Genomic DNA, 27,463 nt, shown 5'->3' on the forward strand with positions numbered 1-27,463 from the left:
ATGGGAGGGTGACAGCAAGTAAAGTTACCAGAGGAATTCATAGGTCAGGCTTGAGACATTGGGACACTGGGGACACAGAACAAAGGTCCAGCAATTAATGGGGTTTCTGAAGCTTCCCAGTAGCTTATTACAGACAGGGTGCAGCTGATAATTTTTAGTTTGAATTTAAATCTCACAGCAAATGCACTGCATTCGGAGTGTGAGTATGAAATACAGAATTGTGTCACTAGCAAAGGGCAAGTTTTCCTGAAGCAACGAGGCGGATCTAAGTTTGTTATGTTTGCTTACCCCATTAACAGACCCTTTTCACCCTTCATCAAATCCCTGTTGTTGTTGTTGTTATTATTACATGGATGCTCACTGGGATGGCATGAACTTGCTAGCCACAGGCAAGACCCTGCAGAGACAGATGCAGGCCAAAAGGCAGAGTGGGTCTCTGCCTCAACAGCACCTATCATATGTAACAGAAAGGCTCGGGCAGATGCCAAGGAAATGTATGAGGAAAGCTGAGGATGCCAAAAATTTAGCAAACAGCTGAGGGAGCCTGGGGTCTACAGTTTTTTTCAGAGCAGGAGCTGGCTTATTGATAATGTGTGAGAAACGCTGGGTAGGGCAGAGCTATTAGAGCAGCCCTGAAAATGCAGGGTCTCTGTGCAGAGCAGTTTAGCCTTTGTTTTATTAGGCCTTCCACTTTTAATGTCACTCCAGCCTCTCCAAACTCTGTTGTCTCAGTGAGTGCTGAGGTTGGGTGTGGAGACATTTGCCTTGTGGAGTTATTTGTAGTTACAGAGCATGGGAAAATGAAAAGATGGATAACACTCATATAAAACCTGGTTGGTTACAGGAAAGACTTGCTTCCACACCTGCTGACTATGCGATTAAAGCCACACATAGTCTGCATGGAGTGCTACAATGGAGGCTGGCATATCCAACAGCTTGTAATGAAACCAAAGGTAGGTTTGTCCAGACATGGGAAAGGGGGTACATGGGGAAACAAACCTGGCAGACCCTTGGCATGAAATCACACCAGCTGGGAAATCTCTGGAGGTGAACAGGGGCTTGACCAACAGATACCCAAAAAGCCATATGAGGAATAATAATGTGATGATAAATTACTGACTGGGCTGAGGTTTGGTTATCCCAGGCACTCTGCATCTGATGCGATGGAAAAGCTGACCAACAAATTGCTCCTCCCCAGTAGTCCCATGCAAGCACGTGCAGCTTCTTTACTGCAATTTAGATGCTCTGTAGGAGAGAAATGGCAGGTTTTGGGCAGTCCTTAGAGGGAAGCTGAGACACAAGCAGTGACCTTTTGACCATGTTTGGTGGTTTTTAACACTCTCCTGGAATGTACACTGAACAAAGAGAGCAGTTTCTATGAAAACAGGTGCATTTGAACTGGTCAACCAAATACAGACTGCTGAACAAAATGGAAATGCTACTGAGATTCCTGCCAGACCCCCTGGGTGGGGAGCTTTCAGTTAAGACCAGAGGAAGCTATCTCTTGCATAAGATACAGTTAAGTCCTGTGGCACCCTATAGCTGAATGACCTGCCATCAAAAGCTGCCCTTCTCCTCTGGCACGCAGGAAAATTGTCGCTTCCCATTCATATGTACACTAAGAGCTCATGGAGCTTGCAGGAACTTGCTCTGAAGTTTGTTGTTATTTTTTTTTTTTAAACTCTCAAACAATATCTGAAACACATTCCAGAGCTGAAATAAACACAGCAGTGCAACTGTCAAAACTATTCAGCAATTTCCCTGAGTTACGAAAGTGCACCTCTTACTAAAGGAGAAAGAATGCACATTACCTTTATTCAGCCCACCCAATGGAGTATCCTGGCTGGGAAAATCCCTGTCTCTGGGGCCATAAGCTTTTCCCCTTTAAACTTCTTTTCTTCAAAGTTTGGTTTTTTTGTTTTTACTGTAAATTATCTAGAAAAGTCACAGGCCTTCAAAAATTGAGTATCTGTGCATGCCTGAGTTGATACAGTTTATTACATTTGATATAGAGCTGATATAGAGTTTATTACATTTATTATCAGCAAATGAAATGAGATACAGTACTTAATGGTTTTTGTCCCTTTTCCACACGAATATTTTGATAGTTCTGGGTTCATTACATGAAATTGTGTGTTTAGGTAAATCTACAGAGGTTTGATGTCCTGGTTCTTTCATATCCTGCATCTGGTAATGCAGACTACTGCAAACAGTATGAGAACAGGTCAGAAATATGAAAGAATTAGAATACTCATAGTTGTGGAGAGGTCCCTGTGAAACAGGCACTCCTTCTGCTGATAGAGTATATCTAGGACTAGCAGGCATCCACACTACCAAAGACATACTCTTTGTTTCCACTGAACAGTTCTATACAATTGGAGAATGAAGCTTTGGTCATGCATTGGATTTCAGTTTTGGACAATCTTGACAGAGTTGGATAATTTATCTTTTATTGTTTTGTTTTTTTACTCTGAATTGAAGTTCAGTCATTTAACTGTCATTCAGAGAGAAAGTCTCTTTTACCTCTTTCTTTCTTTTTTTTTTTTTCCTATGGAAAGAATGGAAGTTTTCATTCCTTTGCCTTTGGAACAGTATAAAGTCATATGGAAAATAGCCATTGTAAAAGTCAGCTGAGCTTTTCAAGGTCTGTGAAAACCAATTATGTTCAGATTCCCTTTGATTTGATATAAGTGACTGTGCAAGGTGTACAGGAATAGCAAGATGGCCCCTGATTCTTAAACAGAACAGTAAACCAATTCGTAAACAGATTATTGAACAGAACAGTAACTAAAGCCCCAAAGATAGAGGGACACATGCTAACGTCTAAAAAGGTAGACTTTCTAGACATTATTAGATATTACTGAGTTTTTGCAAGTGTGTTCAAGATTTGGTGTCGTCTGGAGTAAAAAATAATTCATCAACTCTGCAGAAGAAGAAGAAAGAAAAGCACAGGTCTAAGGGATTTTTAATGTAACAATTTTTGATTCATAGATTCCTGTTTTATTTCTTTATTCTAAGATTAATCCAGAGTTGGGATATAATTTACAACAATGCCATAGCTCTTTGTTGTGTATGTGCTATGGCTTGCCCTTACTTGTACCATCTGTACATTCATGTGCCGTGCCTACCCTGAAACTTGCTGCCAGCATTGCCAGTACTGTCTAAAATAACTCCTTTATAAAAAGCCAAAGTGTATTAATCCCCTTCCATTTCTTCTAACAATTCCTTAGATATCTCAATGACAGCTGTATACAATCAAAAGCAGCTACCCACACCCTCAGAAATCAAATGTGTCTAATCTGATGTTACTTATTCAAAAGTCAGGTATCACTGAACTGAGTCATTTTGGCTCCTTGCAGTCAGTACTTCCCAAAAACGATTGAGCCCACCTGTCTGGGAGACCTTGTTTGGAATGAGGTAATTTCCCTGCTGGCGGCAGTGCTACTCACTCTCTACTGGCAGTACAAAGTGCCTAGGAGACTGGTTTAGCCCAGATTCTTAAATTTTAGATGCCTTAAGATAGACGTAACAAATTCCATCCTAAATCCATTGATATTTGCCTTTAAGGCATTGGAAGAGACTTTTTCCCCTAGCTTGCTGGGAAATTTTAAAATTGCTTTGTGATCTAAGGATCACTCTCCCCTTAAAACAGAAATACAGTATAGGAAACAGAATAAAAGGTAATAGACTCTAAAGCTCAAAAGGATTACAAGACGATTTAGTCTGACCTCCTGCACATTACAAGCCACAGACTACAGATGAGATGATAAAGATATTTGTTTTTCTTCAGAATGACAACATGGAAATTGTTACTTTTATAGCAAAAAAAAAGGACTTTTAGCTAAATAATGGAATAATTTCCATTGAAGATAAATTCCTGGCAAGATACAACTTCACTTCGTAATTTTCTTCCTAATGTTTAACTTCAAAAAGCATTGTATTCTACTAGAGATTTGGTTTGATCTGTCTTGAGCCTCACAAATGTTTATTGAAATGCTAGAGATGAGTTTAAAATGCAGAGGTAGTTTTGGCTCTGAGTGTCTTTAAAAGTCAGGTTTCTTTCAGGGAACATTTAATTATCTGTTTGCTTAAACATAGTTTTATAACTTCTCAGATGAATATTCAAAGCAAACCGCAATCATTATCCAGTGTTTTATTAAAGGAAGAACAGAATGTCTGCTAATGCAGGAAGCCAAGTAAACCATAGATAGGAGGCTCTGTATCTCAAAGAAAGACCTTTAGCTTTACAGGAACAAGACGCTTTTCCTACAGATGTTTGAATAAATGAGAGCAATTAAAACTGATGTAGCATTGTGCAGCCACAGAGGCCCAACATACGATGACTGTATTATATATTACAAGAGGTACTTTATTAGTTGTATTCATGCTGTGGATTTCTCTTAGCAGTATTTCTCTAGTGAAGACACTAATTAGCTCAGCTCCCTTCCTTATAGTCTTGTGTAAGTCTGTATAGTCATAGTATATACTTATATATATAGTATAGTCTTTATAGTCTGGATACAGACTTGGCCTTCTTATACCTTGAAAGCTGATGTGAACTGAATCCATAGGGAAATACAAACAGTGGTCCTTTGTTGAAAACCACATTATCACATTGAGTTGTGTTCTAACATGCAATTTTATTAAGGGCAATTTGTGCTCAAATTGGTCTTGGAATATGCAAAAAATAGCTCTCTGCATCAGAGAATCAGGCAGTGTAACTTCAGATTTAGAGAGAGGCAGCTCAGGAAGCAAAGTCTGCTGTGATAAAGGAAACTACAGACAGATGCCGAAAAGCATGGAGCCCAGCTTCCACAGGGCATGCTCTTACTGCAGCAGGCTGGGGTGACCGTCTCAGAAAAGTCAGGGAAATCGTGTAAAGGGGAAAGTGGAAGAAATTAGATCTGTCATTGTTGTATCTAGTTATAGGTGATGGTATAAAGGAAAGTTTGTGTGGAAATAGCCAAATTTTGTTTCTATTCATTCTCATGGCTGCCTGTGGAGCTTTCAGTACATACCAACCACACAGGGCTTGATATTCCTCTGTTTTGTAAAGGTGAAAATCATCTATGCTTGTGCCAAGGAGTTGAACTGCTGGTGTGTTGAGTGTGGTCATTCACCCCTGCATAATGTGGGCCCAACATGCGACGCAACATGCATGGTGTCTGCTTTGCATGAAGTGCCTGGGTGCACCTAATAAAAAGACAGTGGAGGATCTGTTTGTTGCCTTTTGGGTTTTGACTTGTAGCCCAGGCTGCATCCTTCTCTGCAGTTGCTATCTAGGGCAGTTAACCCCCAGTGTCCTCAAATTGCATACCCCAGAGACATATGAATGAACGTGAGCCATGAGAGTGTATTTCTGCAGGATGGTTGTGGACAGATGGCCAAACATTTTCTTGTTAGAAGTCCTCTGCATGTACTGAGGTTAATCTTTGTTAACTTGATGAGTCTTCTGAGAAAAAGAGGAATTCCTCTGGAGGAAGGTTCCTGGCTGCAGACACAGGACACGGCAGCCAGGGAAGTGATGGAGGCTGGGTGGAGGTGATGGACGGGGTGCAGGAGCAGCCCAGCGGGAAGGTGACCCCAGGCAGCTGGCACTGCAGGCTGGGCTTGGGAGGGTGCCTTCGGCTGTGGATGATGCAAACATATTTGGGATATTTGGCTTCTAACCCTGGTGCGTTTCTGTGGCACACACTCCTCCCTGACAACCACACTGATGTTACTTAATGTGGGAGGCTGCTGTGATTATATACTAACCACAGTGCTAGAAAATTATTAACCCTCTTATAACAACAGAGCTTTAAAGTGTCCCTTTTTATCACTCTCCCTGTCTGTCTTGCAGCCTGTTTCAGTCCTCTGTACTTATTTAACACCATCTGTGGAGAGCTTTTCCCCTTGATTTGCAGTAACTTATCATCAGACTGTGAAACTGTTATTTTCTCATCTCAGCTCTCCTGGAATTATTCCTGTTTGTGGATTTATAGATTCCTTGTTCTGAAGCCCTCTTCATCTTGGGCACCTAGGAGACAATATGTGGTTTTCCAGGCTTTTTTGAGTTGTGAGCTCCTAAAATTTTGACATGAAAGTTCATACTGTGGTACAGTGTAGTTAAGCCTGCTGGCATTAGGCTTACTATTCAGTTACCTTTCTCTGACCTCGTAGAAAGAGCCTGTGCTCTATAAATACTGGTTATAAAGCTGTGGTTGTAGGAATACAAGTATTATATCAATTCCAGTGCCCCAGTGACAACAAAGAAGACCCGGGATGCAAGCATAATCAAAACCACAGAATCTAAATGTACAGTGAAGAACTAGAAAAGCCATTCCACAATCATACTCATTTTATTAGACGTACTTTGTACATGTGTAACATAGGCCTTCTTTTTTTGGGAGAGGGAGAAAAAGGAACAGAATTTTCCAAAAGATAGTTATGAGTACACTTCAGATGATTCAGAATTCAGGTGCGTACTGGGTCTGGCTGAGCTGAAATTGGTTTTCCCCTGTAGCAGCCCTCATGGTGCTGGGTTTTATGTTGGGAGCTGGCAGGGTGTTGATAGCACACTGGTGTTGTGGCTACTGCTGAGTAGTGCTTACACAGCACCAAGGCTCTTTCCGACATTTTCCCCCCCAGTGGGATGGGGTGGGCAAGATCTTGGGAGGGGACACAACCAGGACAGCTGACCCGAACTGACCAAAGGGATATTCCATACCACATGACGTCTGCTTGAGTATAAAGCTGGGAAAAAGGAGGAAGGGGGTGGGGTCACCCTTGGTCCTCCGAGGCAACCACTACGCGTATTGGAGCCCTGCTTCCTGAGAAGGCCCGACATCGCCTGTTAATGGGAAGTAGAGGATAAATCTGTCTTCTTTTTTTTCGCTTCCGTGTGTGGACCTTTGCTTCGCTTTGCTTGTATTAAAACTGCTTTTGTTTTACCCACGAGGTTTGGGTTTTTTTCCTATCTTATTTTCTTTCCCCTCTTTCCCTGTTGAGAAAAAAGGGGGAAGGGGGGGGAGGGGGGGGAAGTGATAGAGCGACTTGGTGGGTACCTGGCATTTAGCCAAGGTGCAAATCAGGTAAGCACATATGAAGCTTCCTTGAACATCTTGGTTTAACAAAATACATCACGGAATTATTTTCAAGAAATTCAGCCCACTCCAAAGTCAAATTTGATAGAACCATCCCCCAACTTGTTAGCTTCAGTAGGTGTGATTAAAACAAAAAAGGGAAGTGTTCACAGTACTAATTTTAATCAGCAGCATCTCGTTCTCAGTACCTCTCCAGTATTGAGACCTATTTTCTTTGGAAAATATAGTCAAAGTCAGTGACAAGACACAGTGTAGTCCAGAACCCTTTCTGCTTTGCTTCCATGTGGACATAATCGCATCCACCCATCCACTGAACTGCCTCTTCTCAAATATCTGTGTATACATCTAATGTTATGAAGATACATGGCAGATTTCCATTCCAATAAATAACTTCATAAACCTCAATCTTTACGGAGTATAGAGAGTTCCATGCCAAGGTGAAATTCTTAGCAATCAGAGGCCACAGTGTAGCTGATGAGCACCCTGTTCTTCCACTAATGCCACAGTGAAATAACAATACTGGGGACACAAGAGGTATTGGTTTAGTTACACACAGAAGGATGGTTAGCAACACAGATAGTGAGGAAACAGTGTATAATCAGAAAATTCTCTTTCCCTTTGCAAATAATTTCTGTTCACATAGCCCTTTGCCATAAATTGCATCTGAGATAAGGAATCTGTTTAATTCCAATGAGCTCATCATAAAAGACTTTGGGTATGCCCTAGCCATTAACTTCTTCCACTTCCTTGCTATTGAATAGGTTAAAAATGGTTTCTGCATTGCATGTTTAAGATACAACCAATTTTCATCCTGACTGCAACTGCCTCTTCTCTTGCCCTTTTGCATATCCAAGTGCATCAAGGGAGGGTCAAGTCAGATGACCCTCCTAATGAAGATCATGAAAATTAACTTCTGCTTATCTTCTTTTGATTCTATTCTTTAAGGAATGTTAAGTAGAAAATGGGGAAAAAAGTGCATTAAAAAACATACTGCTGGCATTTTCTGCGAAATTCTGTATGGCCAGACAGTGGTCAAGCCCAAAGACTGCTTTCATAATTGAACTTCTTGGCTTTCATTAGTGAATGAGCTAATAATCTTAGAAGATTAAAGATTTTTGTGTGTTTTAGCATTACAGTGGTCCAGACAAAGTCTTGAACTTTTATATGTCAAATAGTAAAGGTCTTGTTGATGCTACGACAACTTGTTGTGTGGGTACAAGTTTCACTTTTGGATTCCTGCTGAAGGATAATTCCTGTTGTCTCAAGAGTCAATGTATCCATATTATTCCATCTTGGAAATTGTAGAAGAGTTTGGTGGAGTCTTAAATGTAATAACACATTGAGTGAATTAGAACCTTTAGCTTTTTAGACTCACTTTTTGTACATTAGGAATAGAGGAAAATATTGCATGTAAATGTAGGAGTGAAGGTTTGCTGTAACGCATATTTCTGAGCAACTTGTTAGACTGATCTCTCTATCTTGGATGCTGAAGACCAGGCACCCAAAGTGATTTGACAGAGTTTTTGAGCACATCCAGCTGCTCAAGTCTCCTGCTGAAATGGAGATTCTTCATTTGGGGCTTGTAAGTCTGTAGTTTGGGTTCAATATTGTCTGGTCAGCCCTGCCTGGTCAATTTGATCTGTGCGCTTTCTTCTCTCTTGGTTTGTAGCATTACAGGATCACCAGACTGCTGATACTCTTTCAATTTGTGGTTTGAAAACCAGAATAAACCTGAAATGCTATCACTGTGCACAGCCCTAACCATCTCCCCTGCTCCACCACTAACACAAATGTGACATGGCAGCAGGATTCTGCTCAGGCAAACCAGACATAAACACAGTTACTTCCACAGCCTGCAGCCCAATCAAGAATGAAAGCGAGGTCTGAAATCTTCCCTACTTTCCATGTCATGCCAATCATCTCCCTTGCTGACACCTTGAGAATAGCATGAGGGGAATAAATGAATCCAGTGACTTCCCAGGAATAATGTTGTGGGTGAATTTGATGCACTGCATCCCCAGTTACAAATGCTGAGCCAAGAAAAGAAAGGAAAAACACTGGAATGGTTGAAAAAAATCAATATTGTCTAACAATAGTCTCCAGGCTTTATTATAATGATAACACACGGAATTAATAGCATTGATGGTGGCTGGACCTCTGCTCATTTCAGCTGTTATTCTGCTGATGATCTGCATTGCAGTATAATTAGACATACTGTGATGGTTTTAAACCTGAGAAGTACAAACATTAAAAATGGCCCTTAGCTAAGCATTTTGCTGTTGATTGCTCTTCACCTGTACCTGAAGTATCACAGTAACTATCTGTGCAGAGTAGCAGCTAATGGTGGAGTCCCAGGTCTCCTTTACATAAGATATGGGAGACTGCCTAAATGGTGTATTGGTGTCATTATATGTTTGTATTTCTCACAGGCAAGTTTCAGACATAGGACCCCTTGTTTTCCAGATTAACGTATGTTCTTTCCTTTACATGGTCATTCAAGCTGCTCATCTCAGGGCAGCTTCCTGGAGAGCATGTTCTGTGAGGATGTCTGAGTTCATGGTTAGGGAGCACTAGGTACTACAGCTCTCTGCAGAAGCTAAAGGGTTTGCTGTGGTTTGGAGGGCAGGGGCTGCTGTAGTTAAAGGCTGAGCTACTCTCTTCCACTGAGCACAGCTGGGGCTCAAAGGGGCTTGAAAATGAAAGCTGTCACTATTGCTGCAGAGTAGCAATCGGGCAGTCCTTCCCTGGCATGTTGCTGTCTTGTTCCTTCTCAGAGACAGCAGTCACAGATGCCTTCTTTTGCTGCACATTTCCTTTGAACAGTCTTTGCCTAACGAGGGATTTTGCACTTGGTAGTCTGGAAGGACTCTGGGCTGAGGGACTCCCTGACCTTGTAGCTCAGGAGCAATCGGCCTGTGGCTTTGGGTGCAGGTAGCCTGTGACTATTTCAAGTGCAGCATCCAAATCCCAGCACTGCCACATGAGCAGTGGTGGGGCTGATGAGAGTCCTAGCAGTGGTAAAGCACCTAGCAAAGGCTACTGGGGTTGAAACTGCCAGAGCCCTCCAGTATGTGCTCAGCCTGCCTTGTCCTGGGGGCAGTGACTTCTTCCCAAAGAGCCATCGCTATAGCCTGCCTTTGACTGATCCTGGAGCACTTCTCAGCTTCAGGTCTCACCCCTTCAGACCTTCAGACCCGGATGGGTAAGCAAACACAAAACAGACTTCAGCGCAGCCTCAAAATATCCACTGGATGCAAGTTCACCAGCATGGGAATCATGCGTAGCTGGTTTTGAGACTTATCACATGATAACTGCCTTTCTTCTGATCAGTACCCTGCCTGACCAGAAGTCACTTCAAACAAAGGTTTGGTCTGAAGAATGGTGTCTCCAGCAGAACATCAGTTCTCTGACTCTAGCCCATGGTTTGGGTACTGGGTGAGGATTTGAAAATCTACGATTCTGGGCCAAGAAGGCTGGTTATTATCCAGTTCCACAATTATTAGAGCAATAAAAGGATTAATGAAGTTTTAAAAATCATAATTCTGATCTATTCCACAAATTGCTCTTAAAGCTTCCTTATTTCCCTTTCTATTCTCTCTTTTTTTCCTTTTTTTTCTTTCCTTTGTGGTTTAGGAGCAATTTGCTCCTACACCGAAGTGTAAATGCCTGCCTTTCACAGAAGGAAACTGGTGATCTGGTGCATAGATTTCAGCAAGCAGTGGATGATTTTGATTCACTAGAGCTTGAAGGGATGATGACAGATGTTAGCTCCTGCAACAGAGATGCTGCATAAAGCTGTTCTGAAATAGCCGTCAGACCTATACACTTGCTAATCAAGTCACAGTGAAAGTGCTAAACTTCTCACTCCTAAAGTGCATCAGGTTCAGTGCTAGACTTCTAATTGAATCACCTACTGACATTTTTCACATTCTCTTAGGCCTTTATAGTACAAGACGCTGCAAGGTAAAACGATTTTGTGGATCCCCTGGAAGGGAAAATAGACAGTGAATATTTCTATTTTGTGTATTGCCATGACCACGAGAAAACTGGGCATCTCTTATTCTCACTATGAGGCTTCATATGGAGCTGAAAGCTGTTTTCATGATGTTTAGTATATACACATAAAAGAATAGTGTATCAGAGTATTTATTGATATTTGTTGATTTTAAATATATTTCAGATATGTTTGCTTAGGAGGCAGGTGCTCCTGGGTGCTGTCAGCAGAGCTAGCCCATAGTCTCCAATGGACTGAGCACCAACAGGCATCACACTTACCCAGCTGTTATCAAAATTCTCAGTGTACATGCCAACAAAACATACTAATTTTTACCAGTGTACTGAACTACAATGACATTTTTGGTGTTGGTATAGCTGGACTGTCAGCCATCCGAGTCTCCTGCCCTGCTTTGCACTGTCCTACTTCTTCCCTCCAGAGCTCTGGTCCCAGTGAAGTTTCTGCTCCAGCAGAGGAAAGCAGTGTTTCCAAAGGGCAGTGCTAGGAACAAGGTCCAATGTCCTGGAGTAAGGAGGGGTGGCACCACCTGTTCTGACCTCCCCAGAAAGTCACAGCTCAGAAGCATCACCGCACGTGGTGATACCGCAACACTTAACTGCATTGCTGGGGTTTTCCAGTACCACAGGCTTCCCCTTGATCAAGTGTGGGTACATAATCATATTTCTGTCAAATTATCCAAGGCAGGATGATGACATTTGTGCCAGCTTTATGCTTTTATGTTGCCTTTATGCTGGCTCTGGGATGAGAGATATTATCTGACCTGGCACAAAGTGTGAGCTGTAGAGGCAGCGATACCTCACCTGGCATAAAACCTGTCAGTACAAAATTAAGTCATCATTTTTATTTGAATTGGCAGCATGAGTTCATTCTGGATCAGCACTTTCATCATGTGTCTGGCAACATTTCTGACAGAGTATTAACAGCCCTAAAGCAGGATTTACTGAGTTGTGGGACCACAGACTTATTGTTTGAGCTTACGCTGATAAAAAGGCAGGGAGCTACTGCGTGGTGGTTTTTACCTGGTTTCAGAACACTCCTACTCAGAGCAGTTTCCTAGTTAGGAACAATTTCCTCCCCCATGAAAAAAAGTCTCAAAATTCCTATCTAACCAATAAACCCCACCCAAATACAGAAAATCCATGGATTAAAGGTTCATATGTAACTTTTGACACACTCCCCCAAACGAAACCTTTTGTGTAAACGGGAAAAAGAATCCTTTTGTGGTGTAGAAAGTCAACAAGGCATAAATCATTATTTTGTTTGTTCTGTTGCTAGACAAGCCAAACAAGAAACCACCACCAGACCTGTGAAATTCTCCCATTAAACCTACCAATACTCTTGGGACCACGAAAAAAGATGTTTGAACATACTCCCCTGGCTAAAATGTAATACTTTCCTAGTTGCAGTAAGGATGGCATTATGCACTAGCTCAAATACTTGAATTGGATGACTTTACATAACTTTTTTCTCTACCTTATTTTCCAAAAACTATTTGAAAATAGAGTGGTTTAAAAACATAACATAGCTTCTGAAGAATAGAAGGCATTGGCTAAAAGTTTAGTCTTTCAGTAATTCTGTTTGATAATGAATGGAGTAAACAAGCACTCTTTTACCCAGAGTTTCTGCACAGCATTCGCCTTTTGTTTCAGACACAGTACACTGGGCTGAATGAGGTAATGCCTACATCTCCCAGGCCAGGAATGTATTCAGACTGGGCGCTGAAACAGGGTAGGAGGATAATACCTGCTCTTTGATAAACACAGCGAGAACTTCAGCTGAGCTTCCAGATTGCTGTGCTCAGAGGAAAGAATGAGGACTGCTTGTCTGAACACAAAAAAATCACTTCATCAGTTTAGCAACTGATTCAAAGCTTCACATAGGTGCCCTCAAATGCAGTCAAAACACATGTATACAGAAACATATGTTTTAAGAGTGTCTTGTGAAAAAATTGCACCAATATGAGTCAGTGACACACTACCCTGTCCTAAATACAAATACTGTTTTTAAATTCACTGATTTAGAAGCAGGTGCTGAAGCAGGTTTCCTGAGATAGAGGCTGAAAGGACCCTGGTTCTGAATGAGCTATAGCAACCCTCTGAAAAATAAAAGAACACCTCTGCACAGCAATCATGAAAATACAAGTCTCCTTCACCAAAGAAAGCTCCTCTGCATTACTGATGTGACGTTAGAGTTCAGAATAATTTTCTTTAGACATTAAAGTCAGACAAGCACAATTTTCAGAAGTACATTAAATAGTATTTATTGAGTTTGCAATTTCAGGGACAAAGCTATAATCTCAGTCCCAGCTATTCACACACAGTGGCACTGAGCCATCATGTTCTTTCAGCCATTCAACAAATGAACAGTAACATGGAACATCATAAAGAGGGGGTTTGAAAAAAAAACCCTGTACTCTCAGGTTTGAAAACAGGAAACAAACTGAAGTCTTGTTCTCATTCACAAATACATTTCCCTTCTTGATTAAACATAGTACTGATTTTACAGAAGAACAGACATCCTCCTGATGTTTGGGAGAAGGTATGGGTGGTTGATCTGAAAGAAAGTAAAACTATGGACAGCACCAAGAGCTTTTCATACAAGCACAGTGACAGCTGGATGGTTAATGCAGACTTCAGACTGCAAAGAATTCCTCACAAGAGGGAGGGATGCTACCAAATATCCAGTTGAGAAGAGCCCCTCTTCTTGGGAAGCCTTTGTGTCTGGGACTGATTCTGTGGGTGCATATCATCAACAAACCATCAAGAGCCTGCCTGTGAAATCTTATGGCAGAGGTTGTTTTCATTTTCACCATGGTGACCCTTCTGCATAGTAAAAAAGGCATCACACAATATACATGGATCCATATTTACAGAATAAATGGCAAAAAATAAAATTAGATACAGTGACATTTATGTCCAGGCAGTAACAAACAAGATCCCTTGTGTTGATTCAGAGATTATTCACAGTTCGTTTAAGCAAGTCCTTTTCTCTGCACATGGGCTCTCTTGTTTTGCAAATGAGAGCCAGCAGGATGTCTCACTGTAAGAAACAGATGCTTCCTCTCCCTTAAACCATGGTCATGACCTTCAGAGAAGCAGGTTGGAATCTCCTAATCTTCTTCTTTAGCGCCTTTGAAGCTTTGATGCGACAGATTTTGGGCACTGGGGGAAGAGGCTTGGAAGTGGCCTCGACATTCCCGGATTGTCTGACTGAACCTTCAGGCCAAATGAGCTCACTTTCATCCCCTTCATCATAGTCAAGGGCAAAGCTGCTACTGTTACTGCTGCCATCCGAATCGCTTTCACTGGACTCACTGTCCCCAAAACGGTTAGTCGTGAAATCACTGACCTCCCCTTCACTGGTCTCTGCAATGGTGGAGTGAAAGAGGGAAGCGCACTCTGCAGAGTACTCGGAGTGGTCTGACTCGCTTTTGGCATAACCTCCATGGCGCTGACTCTTGGAGCGAGCCCTCATACTGACAGTGCGCAGGACACCAGCTCTCCTTGCTGGCTGCCTGGGCGCTCCCAGGCCAAAGCTACTAGAGAGGCCAGCCAGGTGGGCCTTGGCAGAGATCTCCACCGTGGACTGCCACTTGCGCTGCTTCTTCTTGTTGGCTGTGTCTATGCAACCTGCTTCGAGGGAATACAGTGCATTGGCAGAGGCTCTGGAGAGCTCTGGCCTGGATGGCACAGTGGGGAGCCGGACCTGCACAGGGAACAGGCTAGACTCTGAGCACGATCTGCCGGTTACGTCACCAGAATACGAAGGTCTCTGCACGAGGCCCTTCGCTCCATGTGGTCTTTGGGGCTGATTCCACTCAGCAGGCAGCCTGGCAGGCCCATGGGACCCTCTTGCCTTCTCCATACAAAAGGCTTGCTTCCCAGGTCGTAGCACCCTTTCACTGTTCCTCCTCTTTATCTTCACTGCCTTTGTTTTGGAGCTGGCAAACTTGACTCGGACCTGGTGGGATTCTGCAGGGACGAACTGAGCGTGAACAAACTCACTCCGTGCCACTCGCTCATGACCTCCGGCATTAGCCAATTTGGCATTGCCACACCTTTTGAGAGGTAGTTTTCTGGGTGGGATGGCTTTAGCGTTCCAGGTGCCTGAGCTGGAGTCCTCCTGGCACAGCTGCGAGCAGGATGAACTGTGCTCCACGCTGCTCTCTGTTGTTTCTGCCAGAGGAGAGCCCCTTGCTGCTGACTTGGCAGGATAACAACTATTCACAGCTGATGGCTCTGTGTCAGGCCGAGTGGATAGCTGTTCTTCATTCATACAGTGCATGGTCTCCTGCTGCTTGGCACATTCCCCCTCCAGCACCTCTCTCTGCAGCTTCCCTTCAGCTTTGCTACTTTCCAGAGAACTTACTTGTTTTTCCAGCTGGCTACTGCTGCTGTTAATTTTCACTCCACCAGTGCTGGGTGTTATAATGAGTCTCTGGTGCGTTGTGGCTGGCTGGCTCTTTGTTGAAACCCACTCACTGGCATCAGCCCGATTGTTCCCTTTGCATCTTGTCAGCTGCAGTAATTTATTGATGTAGCCCCCTGGCTTGGCCTCAATGGCTGGCCTAGTCCTAATCAAGATGGGACCTGTCACACTAGGCACGGGTTTGCTGGGAGGAGCCTGGAGGTCTGCTTCTGGGGATGTCCCCACTAGGGAGAAAAGGGGACTTTGTAAAGCCACCGCATGAAGGGGGCTTGGGTAAGGATACACATCGATGCCATTCTTGGAGACCAAGTCGTTCTGGAATTTGGGGTCCATGCTGAGCAAATGTGTGTCTCCGGCATGGCAGAGAGGCAACATGGATTTGGGATCTGTCTCTTTCTGAAATCTAGTGTCTGCTGGAATGACTCTTTCCAAGTCACCTACACAGTGGATGAAAATAAATAACCTAATTAAATCACAGACAATTACATTCAAAATGCTTATGCTAAAACTGGTATTTCAAAGGGATGTGCTAGCTTTCACTAAAATCAGTGAAGAAAATAGTTTCAGTCCTCCAAGATCACTTAATTACTTCAAGGTTTTTATTCACCTGAGCGTAACAGGAGATTAGAATGCCTTTTACTGCCAATAATAAAACTCATGCCTTTGCAGGAAATTTAAACTGTGCTACTTGGATGAAAGTAAATCTATGCATATATTAAAATGTTCTAGAATGTCACAGACTAACAGGAAGCCAACCAACTAAACAAAAATAAGGGATTATTTTTATTTCTGAGCAGAGGTAAAAAGTGAATCCAACAACCAGAAAGCCTGAAGCTGAATGTCATGTAAAATTATCCAATACAACAGATAACAGTTTTTGAACATCTTGCCCCCAGGATAGGATAAAGACTTCCTCTGGATATATGACTGTTAACTCAAATTCCTGAAATTTCCAGCATGCAGAGTCAATAGCATTTTTTAAAAAAATGGTTAAATTTGAATTCCAGCTTTTCCTCCAACCCTTTTATATTACGTGTATTGGAAAAATCTATAGTACTCAACCAGATGCTTTAAGAGGGCTTAAGCAGACACTAGGTTATAGTGTTTCTTGACCTCTTAAATATTGGAAGCTGTGGTTGTTTATTCTTTTGCATTTTGCTTTAGTAAGACATTAGTAAACAGAAGCACTCAATGCACACAGGAGAGCCATTAAGACTCATAGGTCCCACAGACCAGAGAGTGACATGATTCTACTTTTCATTAACCCCAAATCCAATGAAACCTCCTAACTGGATCTCTCATTTCATTTGATAACATTACCAGTCTCATGCCTTTGTCAAGTAAGTAACTTCTTAAGAGATTCCAGAAATTCCAAAAAGAAATATTCAGAGGTTTTATTAACAGGCACAAAATCAGGAATGTCATAATTCTATATGTGGGTTTTTAAAAAGTCAACCTTAAGGGTGTAGAAGAATGGACTAAAGAACCTTTACTTTGAGAGAGAAAAAAATCTAAGGGTAACTACTCAGGCAGATGGGAGGCTCAGTCCCTGAAGATGGCATTTATGGCCACCAATTCAGATCTCTTAAATGTTGGGAGTACTGTCAAGGTTGCTGTAAGTTACACTTGACTGCTGCCCCTTCCTCTTAGGAGCACTTCTTGTGTGCTGCGAGGACAGGATGTATTCTTGCCTGAAGCAAGAAAGGCATCCAATAGAGCACTATGGTGCTGTGTTACCTCTGGTACCAAGAGTATGGGAACCATCTGCAGTTAGCTTGGATTTCTCTGTACAACAGTGCACACTTCAGCGCCAACAAATCCTCACCTAACTGATTTCCAGGCTGCTTCATGCTACCAGGAAACACAACCATCAAATCCAACCACATATTTCACTTACAGTGACTATTTCTGTGCTATGACAGGAAGCTTCTGAAAGATCTCAGGATTTGGTGTTCTCTGCAGTGTCCTACCTAAAGCATTTATAGACCTGCTACAGCAAAGGTTAGGATGATGATTTCTCAAACATATTTCCATAAAGAAAATTCTTTAGGAAATTGTTGGCAGCGCGTAGTGGTACTCTCTTGTGCAAGAAAACCAGGAAGGTGTCAAAAGAATGCTGTGCTTGTGGTGTCTCAGCAAGCTTTCCGCTTGCCACTGAAAGAAAAGGCAATCAGTTTGTACCTGCAGGTACCTGTGGGGACAAGCTAAGCAGAGTAAAAGAGAAATGTCTTCTCCTCTCCAAATGATGCTGTTCTGAAGTAAGATCTTGCCTCACTTCCTGCAATGTGGTCAACTTTGAGAGAATTGTTTCTTCAAGACTACGCCCACTGCTACCCCACTAATGTTTCATACACTGAAGGAAATAAGAGGTTGTAGCCAGGAAGAAGGGAGGTGGTGGTGGAAAAAGGAAGGAGGGCTGAAGGAGGTCTGTAGCCTCACTCCTGCACCCCTACTTAACAACAGCTATCCCTTTTTCTGCGAGTCTATCTCCATATCCAAAAAAACCCCGGGGTCTTAGCAAAATGTTGCAAGGCAGGAAAGTTCTGATAGAAGTCTGTATTCTGAACATGGAAGCCATGGATCATTAAGCTCAGCTCCATCCCCAGCCTCTGAGAAGCCTTGAGAAGATTTTGCTTTTATGCTATAATTTACCACCGTCGCTTCAGGTGTGTCTGCACAGGTAGGTACTGAAGAGGTGGCCTTTGCTTCTGCTCTGTGCAAGCCAAAGGTGAACTAGCTCAGGTCAAGAAGCTGTGGAAATGACTCCAGAATGACAGAGTACTTGAAATGATGTTCCCTGTGGCCTCCCTGTTTCTATAATGGAACTGTCGCACATCTGGCTGGGGTCCCCATATGAACTGCACCAACACAAGGTTGCTCTGAGGCCATGGAAGGACCCAAAATAAGAGTATGATGTCACTTCACAGATGGGTAAACAAGAGATTTGGAATATTAATGGAACTTTGTCCATTTTGTCTAAAAGTGTGATGCAAATTCATGGTTGATCCACTATTAGGCTCATGACTGGTTCCTATATAGTCAATTAACCTTTGGTGTCTGTTATCCCTAACTGTACATAATAAATAATAAAAGAGAGTACTGTTTGAGTCCACATGAATTTGAATAAATAGGCAAGGTATATAGAAGTGTTATCATAATCATTTTACAACAGATTGAGAAAACAGGCACTAAGTCTGGAAGAGTCTCTTTCTCCTTAGATTTCTGTAAAATCTTTCTCACTCTAATTTTCAATTCACCTTGTATTTTTCATATATCCCTGCACCTTCACACAAAGTATTTAAAATACTACAATTCTCCTAGTTTCACAAACAGGCAAATTAAAAAAAGTATCTCAACATTCATTACAATTTTATCCCATGCACTTAAATATCTTTCCGTTCCTAAATGCATACATTCTCCTATTTGTTATTGTTTAAAAGTGTCTGAGTATGGGGACGAGTGAAAGTTTGACAGTAAACGGTTTGGCTCTGTGATTTCAATTAATTCTTACTTTGTGTATTGAAATTGAGTACTATATATTGATTACACATTGGTATATTGGGTGCTAAAAATAATAACCAGGATCCTGCCCTTCTCCTGAATGTGTATACAATTCTGCAGTTGATTACCTGTGGAAACTGGCCTCGGTCGGGACCTGGCAGGGGTGCCAGAAATGTCTGTGCTAGCTATAATCCGACATCCATCGCTGACATAGGTTCCCTGCTGTTGGAAGCTGGCAGTGTGCACAGTAGTTTCGTCTGCAGACTTGGGTCGGTAATCAAACACACTGAGCCTTGCTTTAGGGTGTTGAGAGCCGGGCAAGAGACTGGCGTGGGAGGAGGAGATGGACTCACTGTACACAGAGGTACAAGAATTGGAGAGTGAGCAAGAACCACCGTCGCTCAGGTCATAGAAGCCTGCAGAGTTAAAATAAATAGGAGGATATTTCTTATTACAGTAACTAAACATGCTCTGTAAAAGAAAAATGCAGAGAATAAAATAAACCTTCATTTGCTATGTGCCACAGGCCTAAATTTACATTCATTTATTTGGGTAACTTTAGCAGAGGTACACCTTTTATTGGGGTTCTGCATATTTACTTAGGCCCTAAGCCAGCTTGGCACACGCATGCATGCTTAGTTCTGAGGGTGGGATGGGGTGAAGTGCAGCACCATCATGGCCATTCTTCACTGGAGAATGTCTTTGGGGACTATTATGCAACTGGTATAAAATAGGGCCATCTTACACTGTTGCAACTTGTGCTAGGTGCATGCAAGCACAGCTTGGATGGGAAAGTAGAGTAAAACTAGCCTGTGATCAGAGCTGCCAAGTGTGTGACAGCTGGAATGTCTAAGGGCAGAGAACGGAGGCTATCCTCCCTCTCCAAGTCTTGCAATCATTGCCAATTAATTATGGAAGTATTAAAAAGGCTCTGTATAAATTCAAGATAGGAATTTTTATTATTCCTCTCTATATAAAGCAAACAGAAAAGGAAGCTGTTTCCTTTTGAACTGTGTATGTGCCTAAGTGCACAATTCCTAAACTTAAACACTCAACAGAAACCTGCACTTTTTATACCCACTCGCAGGCTGCAAATCCGTATGCTGTAAATAAAAAAATTCTTTCCTTGTCCCACTGAAGACTTAAGGCTTTTCAAAATTCAGTTTAAAAAGAAGTATTCCCACTGTCCCAGACTAGATAACAGAAACTGGTTTTAACAGACATCCTAGCTATAAAAGTCTGCAGTACAGTGGACTCTGTGAATTAGACCAGAAACCTGAAACTCAACCTCTTTCTGTCCATGACAGCTTTGGGGTGGTTTTTCTCAAGTGTCTTTTAATAGACCTGTTTCATTTTTATATAAATGATCAAACATTCATTTGGCCAGAGCACTGCAGTGGTAGTAATCTTCAAAGCCTTAGAGAACTTCAGACCTCAGGACCCTTCTTGGACTGAAGTAGAACACCGACACAGATGTTGGTCTCCTTCACTTCCAGTAAGGACTCCAGCCACTTTGCCAGTGGTCATTCTGCACTGGACAAGGTAACTAATTAATAAACTTGTCTCCTCCTCCTTCCATTTGTGGCTAAAATGTCAATTTTAAAATAAAAAAAAAAATCCCGAAAAAATACTGTTTGTGTGAATAAGCATTTTCCAACTAAATCATCTTTGCAGGAAAATTCCCACAGCTCTGTGAGTGTGCTCTGTACCAGATGACTACTCTCTGCCTCAGCCATGGGGCACGGTTTCTGACCAAACAATACAGAGAGTTTTGCTTAGCAGTTGACATTCTTCAGTTCTCCTAGCACCACACCCCTGGAATAAAGGACCAAGTGCACATTACCTGAGCTGGGCCGGCTGTCACTATCCAAGTATTCACTGGAGGTCTTACTGACGTCCAATTTCAGCTCACTTATTCGCTGGTCTAGCTGATCCAGGTGGCTTTTCAAGCCGACATCCTGTCTCCTCAAACGAGACTAATTCACAAGTGGAGGGAAGAAGGAGGAAATGAAGAATAATCACAGTTAGCATCTCAGCGGCAACACATGAATTCAGGCCATCTGTGCCGGACAGATTCTGCTCTCATGAACTGTTTTGCTTAGCTAGGGACTGTTGCAATTGGCTCTCTGTAATGAGACTGACATAATGGACAAGTACAAAACATTCTGTTTCTCAGTATATATTGTCTTCTGCCCAGCTGGACACGTTCTCAAAACTTTTCATACTGAATATACTTATTTTAACCTTTGGGTTTTTTGTTAAACCTATGGCAGGAACTATATCTCTAAAGAGGATTGCAATCTTAACTAATTAACATATTAATATATGCACCGTGTTTTGCCATACATTGCCTCTGAGCAGAAGATGAGATAAACGTTACGAATTGCCTACACGAACTCTAAGATGCTGCCTGATGAAACTGCTGTATGTAAAGGTATCTTATTGCCACACAAAGTAAAGGCAGCACACTCCTTTCTGTAAAACCTTTGGCTTTGATGACGTCTTTATAGTTGAAAGGGTACACTGCACAAATTGTGACATCTGTTTTGTTTAAAGTTTTGCTTGCATGTCTTGTGGCAAGATATTTCCACACATTTTATGCAAGGAGAAGGCGGCATTTGAATACTGCTGTGAAAATGACTGTATTTAAAATAAATGGTGTCTCAAGCTTGTGAATAATAATCCTTCAGAGGCCAGCAATAAGGTCGTTTGCCTGCTGCAATCACTGACCAGGCTGATCTGAGGTAACAGCTCTCGCAGTTGCTCCCCCAGTATTTATGCCGTCAGCTTGGCGAGGCAGATGGTCAGGCATTAGGCACCAGCCAAAAAACCTCAGTTTGTTTCTGTCACAAACTTCTCACATGGCACTTGGCAAATTATCTAGGCCCAGTTGCTATTTAGGCAGCTTCTAATTATATCCCACCTCACCATCCATCCAACAGTACTTTACAGAAAGGTGGTCTCTTGAAGTTGGTTGTAAAGTTGAGCTCACAGCCCTTGAGAGGCCAGGTTTCCACTCAGTAATGACGAGAAAAACATGGCTAAGATTCTTCTTTATGTGTACTTTACAGATTTAAAAATACAAGTGGCAGTTCTACCAGCATTTTCAATCCCAAATATGGAAAAATACAATCTTAGTCCCTTGAACTAATTAAAGTATCTGCAAAATTAAATGACATGCAGAAAATAAAAATCAGTATGTACACATTTTGGACTCCACCTTGTGTTCAGATTATTCAGCTTTTAATATCTGCATTTTTAGGTTTCTCCATAGCTATAAATACTAAAAGAAATGAAAGCTAAGATCCTACGGTAATCAGTCAATTATTAGAAACTGGGATTCAAGGAAGATAGAAAAAAGACAGATGTCCTGAGTCTCACGAGACAACTGTTACAGCTGGTGATGCTGCTGAGATGAATGAAAAGTTATTTCTAGCATGCTTTTATGGAGAACTGGAGGAACATGTAAGACAGACGAAATAAAGCCCCTTTTTGTTACTGTCACACATCTAGAAAGGTTTTAAGCTCAAGAGGCTCATTACTGCTTCCGAGGAAAACCCGTGGTGATATTCCCTCTTCCTGTTTCATATAAACAAAAAGAAAGAACTGAATAATAATGGAGATTTTCTATCCCATCTGAATGATGAATGTATGACCTCCTCAGTACTTCTTTATTTCCTTCACGGTGAAAAAGCAAAAACATGCCATGCCTCCTTCAATCCCACCTACTCAGGAAATCACAAAGTTTTGTTTTCACGGCTGGAATTAATTGCTTAATGATTAATGTTTTGCCAGCCAATCCCTCAGTCTGTGGTTTCTGATTAATGACAGAGAGGCCACAAGGCTCTCAGGTATTCAAAGATTATTTATTATACCTCCAGGTTCTGTCTGCGCTTTCACAGCATTTTACCCAACACACATGATTTACATCATCGTATTTAACCCTTTTATGGTGTCTCACACCATTGGGTTTTCATGTTTCCAGCAGACTTCGTAGCTTTGATCTTTCAGTTAACTCTTTCTGCACTTCAAGACAAGAAGCATTCCTCAAATCACTTGGATAAGGATGACTTTTCTGGTGCGTTTGCTTGAGGTTGTTATTGCTCTAATAACCACAATAAGCAGCACTCAGAACAATAAACCCTCAACACACTCCTTCTCAATTCACAACATGAATTTTACATGAGACAAAACCTTGCAGGTGAAGCCATCTGTTTGCTTTGGGCAATGCAGCTGTGAAGACTTCTGTACACTGCACAATGCAGGACCAGACTTTCCAAATCAACTTGTACTACTGATGGCCCACAGATTTTGGGAGCCAAATCTAGGATATCGTGATAACATTCATTTTTCAGAAGGAAGAACACTCTCTGAAAAGGAGGTTCCTTTAAGTCGACACAAATTGGCATACCAAATCAAGGCACCAAAACCCACTGGTCATACTTGACTATTCCTCTTAACGATTAATCTCTTCAGTTAAAGGGGGGGGTGGTGGGGGTGGTGTGTGTTTGACGTCTATTGGTTGTAGATTAGCATCTGACAATTTTATTAATCTGACTGTATTTTGGAATGGACAAAAGATACCATTAATCTTACCTAGTTTTGCACACCTAAAATCTGTTCACCCTTGCGTCTTTTTGTAACTGATGGTGCAAAGCAGCCGGTTTCAGATGAAAATTAATTTCACCTATCCCAGACCCTTACTTATAGAGTGAGGTGAATTCCTTCTGGAAGCACCTCTTTCTCACAGTTGACAAAAACTTTAAATTAGTTTAATATTAAAAAACCCCAACCTGGGTTAAAAGATGTTTTCTTCTATTTAAAACTATCTAAAGAGAAAAAAAAACTGTACAAAATGCAGGGTACCAAGAGGTTTTTTTTTTCCTCTTCAGTATAATGTGTCCCCTCTCACATTTTTATATCACCATAAGACACCTGAAAGCTTGCAAAACAAAATAATCGGATTCAAATCAAATCAGCTGATTTTTATAAATATATTCTCTGAGGAAACAGCTGAGAAAATACTGGATGCTGCAGCCTGAGACATCCATCCACTTTGACAGTGAAAGTGTCACAGCTTGCTTTCTTTGTATTAGCCTCAATTTGCACCTCTTTTTCTTCTATGTCACCATCATATGGTGTGACCAAAGGGCTGGTTTAGCACCTTTGGGATCAAAGACAGTAGATGGCATAACTCTGCTTCTCTTCTGCTACAGAGTTGATCCTGCCTGCACCTGAGTAACTTGCAGCTGCCAGAAGAGCCCCTGGCCACCAAAAAGAGCTCCTGGCTGGGACAAAAAAGGACATGCTGCTAGGGGCAGCAGAAAGCCTGCAGCCTTGCTGCCTACAGCAGACTGCTGGAAAGGCCAGCTGCTGGCTGTCGCTGGTACCTGTTGCTGGGGAAAAGACTGGGATGCTGGAGTGGCATCCACATGTGGTTCCCACTGCATCTGAAGGCTCTGCTCCACCCATTCCTGCTAGTGGCACTCGACTCCTTTAGGCTACTGCCTCTGCTCTTCTGTTTCTCACCTTACCATTACAGGAGAAGCCCGGCTTGACTTGTCATCGGCCTTGTTTTCATTGCTGAGATGCCTTGAGCCAGCTCGAGCTGATACAGCTTCCCCATTTTATGTTGCAAGGACCACACTTTTAATGAATTAAACCCTGACCACACTGAAGCGCAGGGCTACAGTTGGATTGAAACTTGGATCAAGATACACTGCAAGGCAAAGCTACATTTACATTGTTAATGAGTTTCTCAATCTGAAAGTTTACAGAGCAGTGATCACATACTCTATCGTCCATGGGCCAAGAACAACAACGATGAATACGTAACACTCCCTGAGCAATGCTGTGCTTTGCGTTTTCTGTTGGTTTTAGTTTTAACTTAATTTCCTGTGATCATGAACAGAATTTTCAAGGATTTTTAGTGCAATATGCTGCTCCTGAGTCACCAAGAAACAGTTTTCAGCCCATGGTCGCTGAGTTCCTAGGATCTGTGGACTATTTCTAAGAGGACTGTGAAAAGCCTGTTTTCAACTGGGTTTCCTTTGCTATTAAGCAGCTTTGAGGTATGCAGCTCTACTCAAATATATGTCTGCAATTTGCAGGGGAAAAAAACAATAAAGGTACCAGGTACACCAGTCTGAAAAGCTTCCAGCAGCCATGGGTCAATCAGAAAAGCTCTGTATCACTACTTCAAGCATTTGTAGAACTGCATTTTTGCTGAAGAACCTGCCCCTGGATTTATGAAGTTCTGAGTCACTCCTCTCAAGCTTTATGAACACTTCCCTCTCAGGCACCCCCCAGAAGACGTTTCCAATAATTGCACTGGCACCTACTGGCGAAATCTGTCCCTCTCTGATGGTGTGCTGAGCTACTCTCATCCCCCCTGACTCCTGTATTTCTAAGGGCAGAAATTAAAGGCCATTTTTTAATTTCCATTTTAATGGCTAGTTCCTCCCATGTCCTTGGAAAGCCTTGTAAGGTGCCAATAAAGTCCTGACAAGCTAATCTTCTATTTTCATATTTTATTTGAAAAATACATAAACAAATTAGTAATTATAACAAAACAGATGACATGAAAAAAGAACAGTCACTATGGTCAGAGTCATTGGGTGTTTCTGTTAGCCCAGTGGCCCCAGACAGGCAATAAATGCCTTCAATTCTTTCATTTAGCTAAAAAAAAAAAAAAAAAAAAGAAATAAAGTAGAGCCATTAGTTACAATTATCAATGACAGGTAATCAAGTGGTTGGCAGTCCACTTGTCCTGCATGTTTTACTTGAATCAAGATATGCCTGCTGCAGTGTTTTCACATGTGGTGGCTGGGTTTTCTTGAAGGTTAAAGCCAATTTTATTCCGAGATGCTGTCTGATAAAGCTGCCTACAGGGAGTGAATAACCGTGCTGTTTTCACACCTGATTGATAACTGATGGCCAAGCCTTGCACCCAGTACAAGGAGGGAAAGGGCTCTGAATTAAGTCTGAGTTTACTGAAGTGTGTAATTGCCCATACTAGAGATTAAAGCTCTTTCCCCTTTGATTGTTGTCTCACCTATGAAACTCGTTTCAATCGCAATTCAGATTTTTTCCTTCACAAAAGACGCGTGCAAGCGGGTGGTGCAACACTTCACAAACAAGGCCTGGCATTCGGTTATTCTTCTCTTTTGATCACGCAATCCGTGGCAAGAACAAAGTACCACTGGCCCACGAACCCCGAACCCCTTCCTAGTGGGCTGGCTCTACTGGCACACAACTGCACGGGCACACATAAGTGTACACACACACAGGTGTACGCACACACACCAGAGCCCTGCGTGCTGAGTCTGTTTATGGGTATCTCGCTGTGTGTGGCTTCTGATCTCCTGTCCAGAAGGCTACTGCCGGCCGCAGCCGAGCGCTCACAAGCGTGATACGTGTTTATTACTGAAGTTAATCATCTCCTACTCCTCGGCTCCGATGAATGAGCAAAGCCGGGTGACAACTTCTCCCCGGCGCCGCTCCTGGCACAGAGCCGCCCTCCTCCTCCTCCACCGCCACGCATTTCGGCTCAGGTGAGCCCCGCCTGAGGAAAAGCAGCGACCGTTATAACGGCCGCGGCGGGGACAGGCGCGGCCGCCCCCCCGGACCTGCCCGTGGGGGGGAACGGCCGCCGCCGGGCCGGTGGCGGGGGCGCGAAACGGCGCCGGCAGCTCCCGAGGGGGCCCCGGTGCCAGGCAGCCGGTGCGGGGCGGCCCGGTGGCGCTCCCCGCCGCCCGCCCGCCCTCAGCACCGCGGCCCCGCAGGACTCCCCGGAGGCGGGAAACGGACCCCGGGGGTAGCGGGGCGTCCCGTCCCGTCCCTTACCAGCTGCTCCTTCAGGGCGGTGAGGGTGGCCTCCAGCCGGTGCTCCTTGCTGTGGGCGGACGGGGGCTGCTCTCCGCCGCCCGCCGCTGGCCGCTGCGGCATGGCCAGGGCGGCCCGCACCAGCTCCCGCTGCTTCTCCCGCAGCACCTGGAGCTCCTGGAGGCCGGCCAGGGCCGCCTGCAGCCTCTCGCCCACCCGGCCGCGATCCCAGCCGCCCGCCCGCGGGGCGCCCAGCAGCATCGTTAACGCTGGGCCGCGACACCGGCCATGGCAGTGGGGCGGCGGGGAGGCGGCGGGGCTACTCTCGCCCCGGGCCGTGGCTGCGGCGAGGGCCGCCCGCCCCGCTCCGCTCCGCGGCTGGCACCGGAGCGAGTGAAGCGGTGCCGCGGCGGCTCCTGCGGTTTTGGAGGAGAGGTGGGGACGGGGGAGGGAAGGAAGGAGGGAGGGAGGGAAGGGAAGAGAAGAGGGCTGCGGCGCCGGGGCCACCTCTCGGGGTGGATACGCGCGGAGAGGAGCCAGTGCCCGTGCGCTCCCCCCGCCCCGCGCGGGGGCGGCCCCTGCCCCGGGGGCAGCCCCCGCCCCGGGGGCA

The 27,463-nt window shown here is 43.4% G+C and overlaps 1 protein-coding gene across 1 annotated transcript; it reads right to left on the bottom strand.

The window, feature by feature from the left end:
- Positions 1–13,334: 13,334 nt before the first annotated feature.
- On the bottom strand, positions 13,335–27,241 carry DACT2 (dishevelled binding antagonist of beta catenin 2). The gene is made up of 4 exons (XM_074863048.1): positions 26,875–27,241; positions 20,873–21,005; positions 19,158–19,445; positions 13,335–15,965 (listed from the first exon to the last, which is right to left on the bottom strand). Exons 1-4 carry the CDS (start codon positions 27,112–27,114, stop codon positions 14,167–14,169), a joined length of 2,460 nt encoding a protein of 819 aa, XP_074719149.1. The 5' UTR covers positions 27,115–27,241; the 3' UTR covers positions 13,335–14,166.
- Between the last annotated feature and the right edge of the window lie 222 nt (positions 27,242–27,463).

This window comes from Strix uralensis, chromosome 3 (genome assembly GCF_047716275.1).
Source record: "Strix uralensis isolate ZFMK-TIS-50842 chromosome 3, bStrUra1, whole genome shotgun sequence".
NCBI lineage: Eukaryota > Metazoa > Chordata > Aves > Strigiformes > Strigidae > Strix > Strix uralensis.

Bases quoted from the DNA above. Each gene is read 5' to 3' on its own strand.
- DACT2 (XM_074863048.1), bottom strand. From the start codon at position 27,114: ATGCTGCTGGGCGCCCCGCGGGCGGGCGGCTGGGATCGCGGCCGGGTG. The intron at 19,446-20,872 runs GTAATGTGCACT...TTAACTCTGCAG, and splicing joins TGACAGCCGGCCCAGCTCAG to GCTTCTATGACCTGAGCGAC. The intron at 15,966-19,157 runs GTAATCAACTGC...TCCACTGTGTAG, and splicing joins ACCGAGGCCAGTTTCCACAG to GTGACTTGGAAAGAGTCATT.